Source organism: Micropterus salmoides, unplaced genomic scaffold (assembly GCF_014851395.1).
Source record: "Micropterus salmoides isolate LMB-PRFRI ecotype aquatic unplaced genomic scaffold, ASM1485139v1 Ms_hic_scaffold_12, whole genome shotgun sequence".
NCBI lineage: Eukaryota > Metazoa > Chordata > Actinopteri > Centrarchiformes > Centrarchidae > Micropterus > Micropterus salmoides.
Window position 1 is genome coordinate 8,401,382 of NW_024040263.1, and position 13,193 is coordinate 8,414,574.

General features: G+C 37.2%; 1 protein-coding gene across 1 annotated transcript in view; it reads left to right on the forward strand.

The window, feature by feature from the left end:
* Window positions 1-13,193, forward strand: part of inpp4b (inositol polyphosphate-4-phosphatase type II B) — a 192,427-nt gene that overhangs the window by 89,330 nt on the left and 89,904 nt on the right. Inside the window, 1 exon segment of the mRNA XM_038713158.1 lies at window positions 2,227-2,338. Within this exon segment, the coding sequence (XP_038569086.1) occupies window positions 2,227-2,338 (112 nt within the window).

Genomic DNA, 13,193 nt, shown 5'->3' on the forward strand with positions numbered 1-13,193 from the left:
ATCTCTCCTTAGGCAGTGGGAGATTTAGTTATCCAGCCTTAAATTCAAGCTGGCGATTAAGAGTATAGTATGACATTTCTTTATCATCATTTCTAAAGGAATTTTGTGAGAAAGTATTGTGAACAAGTATTGGTTACACATTAGATGAAGGAGTGTCCTTAATCTTTCTAAAAATAAAAACACTGCAAAAGTAACTTATTTAGATTCTTTTCAGCACTAATATCAACAACAGATAGCAACAACATGGTAACATAACTACTCAAATAGAGGCAAATGTAATCAAGTAACTAAAAGATTTAATTAAACTTAATTAAATGCTTTGAGTCTTTGGAGACTGCAGTCTTTGGTTATTTAAAGTTCGGCTTGCTGGGTTATGTCACACTTAGGTGAGAAAAGGAGTATCCCTTTGATGGGGTAATGAAACATAGAGCAAGGTCAGTTGCCAGGGTTACATGCGTGGGGGGGCAGTTTTGATAGGCTGTTCAGGGAAATGCTAATCGCTGGTTAGTGTCCCTTTTGTCAGTTTAACAGTCAGGCACCGCGTTATCAGCTTCGTAGATCAAAAAGGTGCCAGTTTTATGGTCAGGGATAGCACTTAGAGAAAGCAACTTTTCCACCCCCCTTCCATTGGGGTCTATTCAGCAGTCTGTTGAAAGTTGATCTTTAACCCCCCTGCTCCTCTCTGGGAGAGGAAAAGAGGGATTTGGAGTAGCTCCAAATTTATTTAATAAAATGCACAAATCCACACCGTTGTCCCACTACATTTTCCTCACAGCCAAAAATGCGTAAAGATTGTATTTGAACAGGTGCTGAGTTTACGTTTGGCTGCAAATCAACAAAATGACAATATGTATCTCTGAAAGGCATAAACCAATTATCTTAAAGCAATTCTAACAAAGTCCCCCCTGTTTGTTTAAATGAAGACTTTCATTAGTGAATTGAGGCAGTGCAATCTAAAGAGTAGAGGGCCGCTGTAACCCCTAAGGTTTTCCTTGGGAGGACTATCACCGAATGTGATGCATGTTAATCTCCATGTCCTCAATTATGTGTGGGCCTCTGTCAGTACATATTGTTTGTTCAAAGTCAAGGTGACTTTCTTTTACCGTGCTTCAGTCCTTTGTGTTGCACGGAGAAACAGGGGGAGAATGAGGAATGGGGTAAAATAGAAAGATGAGCAAAGGAGTAAACACTGAGACAGGTGTCTGGCAAGGGACAATGATTAGATTTATAAACCAACCAATATTATTTTCTCAGCTTGGTGACTGCTGTAATACATTAAATGCTAACTGAAGCTCCCAGTGTCCCACCGCAGAGACGCTTTTCACTCCATCTGCCTCCTTGGAATCCCAAACATCCTCTCCTGTAGTCCCTCACATTCCTCCCTACCTCAACTCAGCATCTCTCCTTCTCTTTCTTGCTTTCCCTCGGGTGCGATTAGATTCTATCCCTTGTGTCCGACTAAGATGGATTGGCCTTGAAAGCATCCTTTCGGCTTCCTTCACCATCCTTGCGTTTTCTCCTCCTCGGTCAGGGGTGTGTCAAACCCCCCTCCACCTCCTTGTTGGCTGGAACACAACATCCAATATTTTCTCCAGCTGGAGTGGAACTGAGCACATTAGGGATGGGTCTGTTAAGGTGATCATCTTGCTCGCGTGATGCCCAGGGACCATTTTTCTTCATTTGAGAGCGTCTGTCTTGCTGCCAATACTATAGATTTTTTATCAGCTCCTAAATCATGGCTCCATGATTGGGAAAGTGATTGGTCGGGCTCCCTGATATGAAAACTCCAGTATCAATTTCATGTCTGTCAGGGCACATAGCCTGGGTTATTAGACGGGCCATTTAAACAGTTATACGAAATGTTCCTTGCTACAACCCCAACAACTTCCCCACTGGAGCAGGCTCGGCTTTATTTTGCATGCATACTCTGGCTGCAAAATCTGTCAAAAAAAGAAATCGCCACAGTGCAAGCTTCTATGTCCTGATTCAACTTTTTAGTCAAACAGCTTTATCATTCCACAACCTGTTCAAGGCTGGAAATAAGCTTATTAGGTTGGGAGAGTTTGGAGGGGGGGTTGGGGATAACATGAAGATGATTTTTTTTTCAGGTCCACGGAGGGGTAGTAGTCAGAGGAAATGATCATTTAACAGAACAGACTTTTTATTCAAAAGATTAAATGAAGAGGCTAACACTCTGTAACTCTCTTCCTGTCTGTCTCCCTCTAGGTCATCTGATGGTGTGTGCACAGCGGGAACTGTGGTGGTGAGTCGTCTGAAGATGGGGGAGATGGAGGAGGTTGACATAGACCACATCACCACCGACATACCGTCACAGAAGGTAAAATAGCTGGGTGAGGATACAAAGCAGGAGTCTCCATGCTCCAGATGCCCAGCGCTAATGCTAGGATTAGACTGGCACTGCTCAAGTCCTCCAATGAGATTAAATAAACTTCAGTAAACCCTAATGGGGATTTAGAGGATGTGTGTGCATGTAATGTCTGTGTCTGTGAGTACATTTGTGTTGTCTCTCTGTCATATATAGAAGAGATTAAAGCAAGACTGACCAAATTAGCATTCTGACATACTTGCACTTGACTCTTTGGACTTGGGATTGTGTAGCCTGTCCTGCAACCCTCCCTCCTCTGACCAAGTGGAAGATATTTCCTGAATGTGGCACCACCCCTTCTGCACTCTAATCTCATACAATACATACCGCTTAACTCGGCTCGGAAGTGACTCACGTAATCAGGGGAGAGAAAGAGGAAGAAAGAGTATTCTACTTCAGAGTTTGACAATAAACTGAAGATTGTGTCATCCAAATGGGGTGCCACGGCAGCAGAAATGAAGTTGTATGTACTCTGATTTCACTTAATCTTCTGTACATTCCTAATGGAGCCCGGTTTGTTGAACATTTGTCAAGGGAATGTGTTCCGTAGAACCAGAGTCGGGCATTAAAAAAGAGCTGTGTGTGTGTGTGTGTGTGTGTGTGTGTGTGTGTGTGTGTGTGTGTGTGTGTGTGTGTGTGTGTGTGAATTAGTGTCTTATATAATTGCCCATGGCTACATGGCTGACTGGCTTTTGCTTCTGCCCACCACTGTAGCTGGTGCAGGGAGGTTCCCTGCTGGGCTCCAGAGTGTCACTGACAATCTGCCCATGTCGCCTTGATGGATGTGTTGCTGTGTGTGTGTGTGTGTGAGAGTGCACTTACCAACCTATCTAACAGTGGACCTCGACGTCGTTACACACCCACTAAGAGGGGACTAAAAAGTGAACAGGGGACATTTTTTAGGTCCCCTGTTGGACATGCTTTAAATCATGCTAAAATCATGTCTAAAACCATCTGGTAAATTTTTTAAACTATTGTCAAGAGGGGACCTGCAGGTGTGTGAGTGTTTAAGTCCATACTCAGCAGTGCCTCTAGTGGATCAAGCAAAGATTTTAACGACTCATTCACACACGTCGTTCTTAACACTCCCCTATTGAGTGAATGGCTTGCAGCACCAGGGAGTCTATCAGACTGTAGAGGGGCTATTATACAAGCTACTCAGTAAAGAAAGCTGTCACTTGAAACACAATTTTTAATTTTTTCTAACAAAATATACAGGCTGAGTTTTAGTGGATGTCTTGTGTTTTAAGATCAACATGTATTAAAATACAGGGCTACACTGAAGGCCTGGAGAATTTTAGATTCTAAATAAGGGAACAAAATAGAAAAACAGCCAGGGTAGAATTATAAATAAAATGGTCAGTATAAAGATACTTTTATGGTTTTAATTCATTATAAAAAATGAATGAATTAATAAAAAATTATTTGACATTTGTTATCTAGAGATTTTAACTTGTTCAGTCGCAAAATACTAACCTGACCAGATTTCACAAGCACTGGACATCAATACTTTTTTTCCCCCCATTATATTTGTGTGCTTAGTCTACACTTAAAGATATGCATTTCATTTATTGATTTGAATTGTACTGTGTGGAACGACAGGAGTCCACTGTTCGCTTGTAGATGATGACACAAGTTCCCTCTTAGATAGCATGGAGCGATAATCACACTCCAACTTGTGTGAAAATAATAAATAAGCAAATTTAATCATACTTTTGAGACAAAATAAACTAACTAAATAGTCTCTTTATTTTCTATACATTCTTTTGAAACAAAATATAAAGACTGAGTTTTAGTGGATGTCTTGTGTTTTAAGATCAACATGTATTAAAATAAAGGGCTACACTGAAGGCCAGGAGAGTAAAATGAATTGTAGATTCTAAAAACCGGAACAAAAATAGAAAAACAACCAGGGTAGAATTAGAAATAAAATGGTCAGTATAAAGATACTTTCTTTACGGTTTTAATTAATTATAAAAAAAATGTATTAATTAATAAAAAAATATTTGACATTTGACATCTAGAGCTTTAAACTTGTTCTGTCCCAAAATACTAACCTGGCCAGCTTTCACAAGCACTGGACATCAATAAAAAAAATTTCATTATATTTGTGTGCTTAGTCTACACTTAAAGATATGCATTTCATTTATTGATTTGAATTACAGAAAAAGGGACCACACTTGTACTGTGTGGAACGACAGGAGTCCACTGTTCGCTTGTAGATGATGACACAAGTTCCCTCTTAGATAGCATGGAGCGATAATCACACTCCAACTTGTGTGAAAATAATAAATAAGCAAATTTAGTCATACTTTTGAGACAAAATAAACTAACTAAATAGTCTCTTTATTTTCTATACATTCTTTTAAAACAAAATATAAAGGCTGAGTTTTAGTGGATGTCTTGTGTTTTAAGATCAACATGTATTAAAATAAAGGGCTACACTGAAGGCCTGGAGAGTAAAATGGATTTTAGATTCCAAAAAAAGGAACAAAAATAGAAAAACAACCAGAGTTGAATTATAAATTAAATGATTAGAGGTAAGATACTTTCTATTCAGTTTTAATTAATTGTTAAAAAGTATTTCACATCAGACTTTGACTACAGCTTTAAACTTGTTCAGTCCTAAAACACTAAACTGACCAGTTTTCACAACCACTGAATGTCAATACATTTTGTCATCATATCTATGTGCTTAGTCTACACTTACAGAAATGCATTTTATTTATTGATTTGAATTACAGAAAAAGGGACCACACTTGTACTGTGTGGAACGACAGGAGTCCACTGTTCTCTTGTACATGATGACACAAGTTCCCTCTTAGATAGCATGGAGCGATAATCACACTCCAACTTGTGAGAAAAAAATAAATAAGCAAATTTAATCATACTTATGAGAAGAAACTAACTACAGAGTGTCTTTATTTGGTATAATCTGTTATTGTAAGAAAATATAAAGCCTGAGTTTTTATTGAAGTTATTTTCAACAAAATACAAAGGTTGAGTTTTAGTGAAATTCCTAAATTGTTTCAAGCTTCAGACTACTAAAATGATAGACTACCCAGTAGACAGCAGAATGAGTATTTTAAAAGCACAAAAAGTGAAAGTAAAAACAAAATGAATACAAAGGTCAGCTGCAAGATCTCTTCATTTTTAATCAATGGATTTAATGCTGTTAATTATCATGATACATGACCAGTGTTTGTATGTGTCCTAAATCTATATTTAGGAAGTTGTTGCTCGCAAACACATTGACAACAGACCTGTCTGTCAATTGAATAGTTAGTTTCCTAAACACCGCTGCACAAATCTATCCAACACAATGTTGTCAATGTCGGAGACCCACCTTCAAAAAAGTTATCAGCAAGCATGTAAGGAGCCTAGCTAATAAGGATAGCTATGTTAGTTTTGAATACAGCTGTCAAAGTTAGAACGCTGTGCATAACTGGTAGTCAGTAGGTGTGGCCGAGATGAGCTACTTTTGTACAGTTGAAATCACATCATGTCGAAACTAAAGTGTGAAATGTTGAAAAGGTTAGTTTAGCTACAAATGAACAAGTTCATATGTGCGTGTTTAGGTTTTATGATGTGGTAATTAAGGGGCTAAATGAAGCCTGTCTCTGAAAAATTGAAAATCTTTCTAAAATGCTTCGGCAGTACATTTGTTCTTAGCCTTAGAGAAAGGTCCACAGAGACATTCAGACACACTTTACAAATAATATGAAATAAGCAAAATGGACAATTCGAAAATTATAATCTAAACCAAATATATAAGCTGTAGTGTTGTTGTTTTGTTTTTTAGAAAAGTGTCACCAGCAATGTTCTCATTGTAGCTTTTTGAAATGTGGGGTTAAACATTTGTTGGCGAATAGAGAAGCATATTTGAGGGCTGTCAAATGGTGCAGCATCGTAACAATGGAACTTAGAGTTTGCATCAACTGGAGAACACACAACCAGTGCTGCATTAAGTTCACACTGATATTTGGCAGGTATTTGTCTTTATAGATTTTTACATCTCATATTTTCAACTTCTTTCTTTAGCATGTACAGTTTAAATGTGTGTTAGTGATTTTAATAGCCATTGAAATAGTGATGAGTTACCTATAGATCATCTCAGAACCATCACAACGTTGGATGGCTATTCATAACACAAGTTGTTCAACCACAAATAGAAAACAGTACAAAATATACAGAACTATGTTGAAGCAAACTTTATTGAATGTGCTTTTAAGCTAAGACACACACAAACTCCTAAACTGAAAGTTCCTCATGTGCCCACCCTCTTCTGTGTTCTTACACTGAACAAAATTATAAACGCAACACTTTTGTTTTTGCCCCAATTCCTCCGGTGAGTATGCTGGCCATGCAAGAAATGGGATGTTTTCAGCTTCCAGGAATTGTAATCCTTGCAACATAGGGCCGTGCATTATCATGCTGCAACATGAGGTGATGGTTGTGGATGAATGGCACAACAATGGGCCTCTGGATCTCGTCATGGTATCTCTATGCATTCAAAATGCCATCAATAAAATGCACCTGTGTTTGTTGTCCATGAAACACGCCTGCCCATACCATAACCCCACCGCCACCATGGGCCACTCGATCCACAACTAGGACATCAACAAACCGCTCACCCACACGAAGCCATACACACGTCATCTGCTCTGCACAGTGAAAACTGGGATTCATCCATGAAGAGAACACCTCTCCAAAGTGCCAGACGCCATCGTATGTGAGCATTTGCCCACTCAAGTCGGTTATGATGGCAAACTGCAGTCAGGTCGAGACCCCAAAGAGGATGACGAGCATGCAGATGAGATTCCCTGAGATGGTTCCTGACAGTTTGTGCAGAAATTATTTGAGGATGCTAAACGATTCTTGCAGCAGCTGTCCGGCTGGCTGGTCTCAGACAATCTTGGTGGTGAAGATGCTGGATGTGGAGGTCCTGGGCTGTTGAGGGAATAGAGAATCGGTTTGTTATCAAACCCAGACATTTGTTTTATAGTACTTTAATGCCACTGTGTAATCGTTGAGGACTTCTTTAGTACCATAACAAGGAGCACTCTCAGAACCGGGCCCCTTCTTTGGAGTCAGTGATGTGTCTTCAAATATATTCCTGCAAGAATTCTCCTGGCTCAGTGTTTTTGGTGGTGATTTTTATACTGATAAATGAATTATCTGTCAGTCTGTCTGTCATCAAATTCCATGAACGACCAACACTATCTCAGCAGTTCTAACACTCGATGAGGATCTTATGCAATGTCACCCTAAGGGTTTGGATTTGTATCTACATTTATATAATACACATCAAAATTGTACACTATGTATGATGGCAGTGGGTATTTCTTATTTTAATTGTTGCCTGCTTAGCTTGACTGACTTGCTGAGAGTTGAATGACAAGATCAATATTGTTCTCATATCTGAACACAAAATCAAGCTATGCCTTTAAACCATTTTCAGGTTGCTCCTTACATGGCAACATATAACTATATATAGTGTATAATACTATGCACACACTTAACAATGCTCCATTTCCTTATAATTCATTAGCAACCAAGAAAGTTGTAGTTAAATACAGTATTGAATAGAGAATCTTATGTTCTGATCTAATACCTTTCTCCTTGTAGATGAATCCTTTCTGAAATTTGGCTTTTTCTTTCTCAGATGCAGTGAAGTTGCAAGGCTTCCTTTTTAGGAAAAACCCTTCTGGTTCTCATTTTCCAGTGAAATGTTTTACAATATGATAACTTGGGTGACTTTGTAAAACAATATAAGCTATCAGTACTTTTTCTGTGTACATATATGTATATAGGAATGTAAGGAATAAAATACAATAAAAGTAGAATCAGTTAAAATTCTATGTATTAGTATAAATAATATTCATACTATATACACCCTATATACAATATACAGGTAACATTCTACATAGGTGTAAAAATATTTACACACTAAGCAATCAATATACAATAACAAACTATCTGTACAATCTGATACAGTCAGAATATACTATCTTATACAATATATATATATATATATATGTACATGTTTATATTTAAATTTGATAGTTTAGTTACAAACAGCCTTGATGAAAACATACAAGGGGTATTGGTAAAAATGTTCAACTTACCTCTCGCTTTGGTCTTCAGGATGATGAAAAAGTTTTTCAAAAGAACAACACAGGTGAAATATGTCTACATACCGTTAAGATAGACAGATAGATAAATGGATGACTGGTAAACGATTAGTAAGAATAGTAAAGAAATTTTAAAGTTGGTTTTCTCCTTCAAAAAACTGCATACTTGTCAACACTTCCACAAGACACCAAAGACTGCCATGCACCTTCTCTGAGGAGCCCAGAATATATACACAATCCTGACTAGCTATCTGGACAGTGATTGGTTCTTAGGATAAGACATCAAATGCTAACTACTGCTGGCATAGTAATGCAAATGTTCTCTGGCAATTAGATATAGGTTTGATTTACTTTTGTTTACTGTGGTAGACATGTCAGACATACTGCTTGAAGGTATTGTTGTGGATTTTTTAGAAAGAGTTACACATGTCTTCAGTTAATGATGTAGATTTAAAAGAATCCTCTACATTTAAGTGACTAGAGCCTATGTGATTCACAAATGTTTTAAGGTTGAAATGTTGAGAGCTGTCTCTGAGAAGTCATCTTGGGTGAGGGTTGTGAAGTTTCAGTCATTGTTCTCCATTGTGTGCAGCGTGGGGGATGGTTTCTTGTTGCTGACGATGGTCGTTAGGGCGTCAAGATCGCAAACCAGTGACTTGGCCTTTGTAATGCAACTTCTCTGGAGTCTTGTGGGAGATATTTTGAAACTGTAAAGAGCGGATGTACAATACTCCACTTTTGTTGAAAATTGTACCCTATGTTACAAGCTACTCACAAAAAGTAGCTAAATAAGGTGTTTTACACCAGAAAACATCTACTAAGAATTAGTATAATAACCATACATATGTGCGATTTAGTACACCCCCAAATAATGGGGTTGAATAACTTTTAAAATATCACCAAATGAATTTTAAAGCGATTGTGTATAATATGGAGTTAATTTATTACACTAGTATGGACAAAAATACAGCAACACCTACATTACTTTTATGACATCCCATTCTAAATCCATAGGCAAGATTTCCCTTAACAACCCATGAAAACACAGCCCCTACCAAATTTATTAGGACAGGGGTAGCACCTTTGCCATATAGTGTATTTGGATGGAAATCTATCTCAAAAGAAGAAGACTGATGGTCTCTCTGATTGGTCTGACACATGATCAACAATGCTTAAAGTCACTGAAAAGGTTTACAAGCAGTGGGAATCATTTAATATGTAAGGCTTACAATGAATGTCAACCAGGCATTCATAGTCATTGAAATTCTAGGTCACTCTCTTCTGATGAATTTAAACTTCTACGTATATTAAGTGTAGTGGTGGAGTTACCTACAGCCTGTCTCAGAACCAACATAATGCCTTATTGTCTTGCTCAGATTTTTATTATTTGGTCATTTGTCCTTGCTTTTTGTGCTTCTACCATAGGTATTTAGGCTATGTAGTTAAAAGGCTTCTGTTTTATTTGCCTTAATTGTGTTTATTGAGTGTTTAATTTATTTTGTGTTACATGCCACTTGTGTCAGGGATACTATAATTTAACAGTGGTGAGAACTTCTCTCAGGCTTACCAATATTGTAAATATGCTATACAAACTGGCATACATTTCTTTTAAGCGTATTGTTGAAACCCAAAATGTAGAGTGGCCATTATAGTGCAGTATACAGTAAATTGAGGGTCAAAGTTAAGAGAAAGAGAGCAAGAAACTTTCAGTTTATGAGCGTGTGTCTTCAGGAGCATGTGCACCATACACAAATGAGTTCTTACTGCAGTGGCCCAGTTCAAACCTGTGGCTTATTAGCATGCATCTCCTCTCTCCTGTATTTATTTTCTCTCTTTGGCTGTACCATCATCAGATTTTTATTAGAATTGGGTGTTTGGGCACTTTTACTAAACATATGTCTACATATATTTCTACCGTTTTCTTTTTGTGGTTGTAGGAAACTGTTATGAATTAGCATCCAATGCAGAGTTAAGCTAAATACAAAATCCTGGAGAAAGTGTGAGTGCTGTCTCTGAGAGGTGACCTGGAGCAGGTGAGGGGTGTGAACGTGTGTCTGATTGTCTGCAGTGAGAATCTGTGTCTGATTGTCTGCAGTGTGGGGGAGGGTTTCTTGCGACCAATGATGATCGTTAGGCCTTTGAACTTGAACTACTTAACATTTCACACTTGCACCCAATATTGTGTCTCGCCTAGTCTTGTAAACTTAGTGTCTCTTCAAACCCCAAGTAACCACAGATTATATTTAGTTTAAATTATAAGTTTCTCTTAGAAATTATCAATTTCTTTTTTATTTATTCATGCTGGAGTGTGAGTGTCAATCCATGCTATCTAAGAGGGAACTTGTGTCATTATGTACCAGCCAACAGTGGACATTTTTGTAATGCAAAACAACAAACAAAATGCATTCCGTTACATATAGATTAAAGATACATGTACATTGTAAAATTGATTGAAATCCTGTGATTGTCATAATTGGTCAATATACTGGGAAAATTGGGGGGCTAAATCCTTTCAAAGGGCTGGTGAAAGTTCATAATAAATCTGTTTTTAGCAAATAAAAAAAGAACATTAAGAATCTTCCTGCTGACCATTTACTTCCTAATTAAATTTATTTATCATGCTTGAGGAATATTTAATGATGTTGGAGTGTGACTGTTGCTCCATAGGATCTAAGAGGGGACATGTGCCCTATGTAGCAACAGTCATTTAATGTGTCATCGGTAATAGTCTTTTTGTCATGGGTAATGTGGGTTACACATTTCTTAGCAAAGGACAGCAGCTTCTCAGGTGGAGGATCAAACTTCAGGCTCTTGAATTTTTAAGTTGGTAAAGTTTTGTGCTTTAATGTTTTGTTTGGAGAAAGGAGGCAAGTTCAGAATAGGGAATGTGTGTGGGTCAAAAAGCGTCAAATACCAGTGAACTAGTTATGAGCAATACTTTTGAATGAAGAACATATTATGAGTTGGAAAAGACTTAATTGAGAGTTTTTGGAAACTATTACTTGTTACATAACAATAGACCTTATTTACAAGTATAACTAAAGATTCTATTTAGGTTACATTATAATTTTCTTTTAAGAATCATACATTTCTTTTTTACTCATCCATGTTGCAGTGTGAGTGTCGATTCATGCTATCTAAGAGGGAACTTGTGTCATTATATACCAGCCAACAGTGGACATTTCTGTAATGCAAATCAACAAACAAAATGCACACCTATAAATATAGATTAAAGAAACAAGTACATTGTAAAATTGATTAAAATCATGTCCTAATTGGTCAATATCATATTTGGAAGATTTGGGGGCTAAACCATTTCAAAGGTCTAGTAAAACTTAATAAATATGTTTTTAGCAATTAATAAAAAATTAATACAAAGTATCTTGCTGCTGACCATGTTGTTCCTACTTTTTATTTTTATCTTAAAGTACTTATGACTCTCCTGACTTGTGGGCAGCCCTTCATTTTGATGCAGTGTCAAGATTGAAAATGGTTAAGCCATCAACTAAAGCTGAGACATCATATTTCATTACAAAACAATAATAACAAATCATGCTTGAGGAATATTTAATGATGTTGGAGTGTGACTGTTGCTCCATACTATCTAAGAGGGGACATGTGTCGTTATGTAGCAACCAACAGTGGATTCCTGTCATTTAATGCCATACAAGTGTGGACCTTTTTTTCTGTAGGCAATGCGGACCAGTAAATATTATGCATTCCTGATGAAAACTCATCAGGACATTAATGCTTCATGAATTAATTTGGGTAGCCCTTTATATTAGGGCTTGTCCATAAAGTACACAGGTACATCTAAGCTTGCAAGTCTGTAACTAAACCAGCATTTTCATTCCACACTTCAACAAGGGATCGACTTTGCCTCTGGATGTCATGTCATCGGTAATAGTCTTTTTCTCATGGGTAATGTGGGTTACACATTTCTTAGCAAAGGACAGCAGCTTCTCAGGTGGAGGATCAAACTTCAGGCTCTTGAAGGTTTAAGTTGGTAAAGTTTTACTTATGACTCCCAAACTTGTGGGCAGCCCTTCATTATAATACAGTGTCAAGAGTGAAAATGTTTAAGCCATCCATTAAAGCTGAGACTTTATATTTCATTACAAAAACATAACAAATCATGCGGAATAATTATTGATGCTGGATGTTGGAGTGTGACTGTTGCTCCATACTATCTAAGAGGGGACATGTGTGTTATGTAGCAACCAACAGTGGACTCATGTCATTAAATGCCATACAAGTGTGGACCTTTTTTCTGTAGGCCTAATGCAAACATGAAAATACCATGCATTCCTGATGAAAACCCATCAGGACATCATTTATTTGGGTAGCCTTTTATCTTACAGTCTGAAGCTTAATACTAGTTAGGAAATCTACTATTGCTGAGCCTTTAAGTTTTGTTTCAAAAGCATATTATCAAATCATGTGTCAACAGACTGCTTAGTTGAGATTATATTTTTCTCATAAGTATTATGTTTTTGATTCAAAACCAGTCTAAGATTCAGTTATTAAGAGCAAATACAAAGTAACTCTTTAAAATGCATACATCACAGGTCATAAAAATGACCATCCACACAGAGAATATGAATTCCCCTAAGAGAAAATTTAAATAAGTGCACTAGTGTAATAAGATATTTATTATATTTAAACGGTATTTG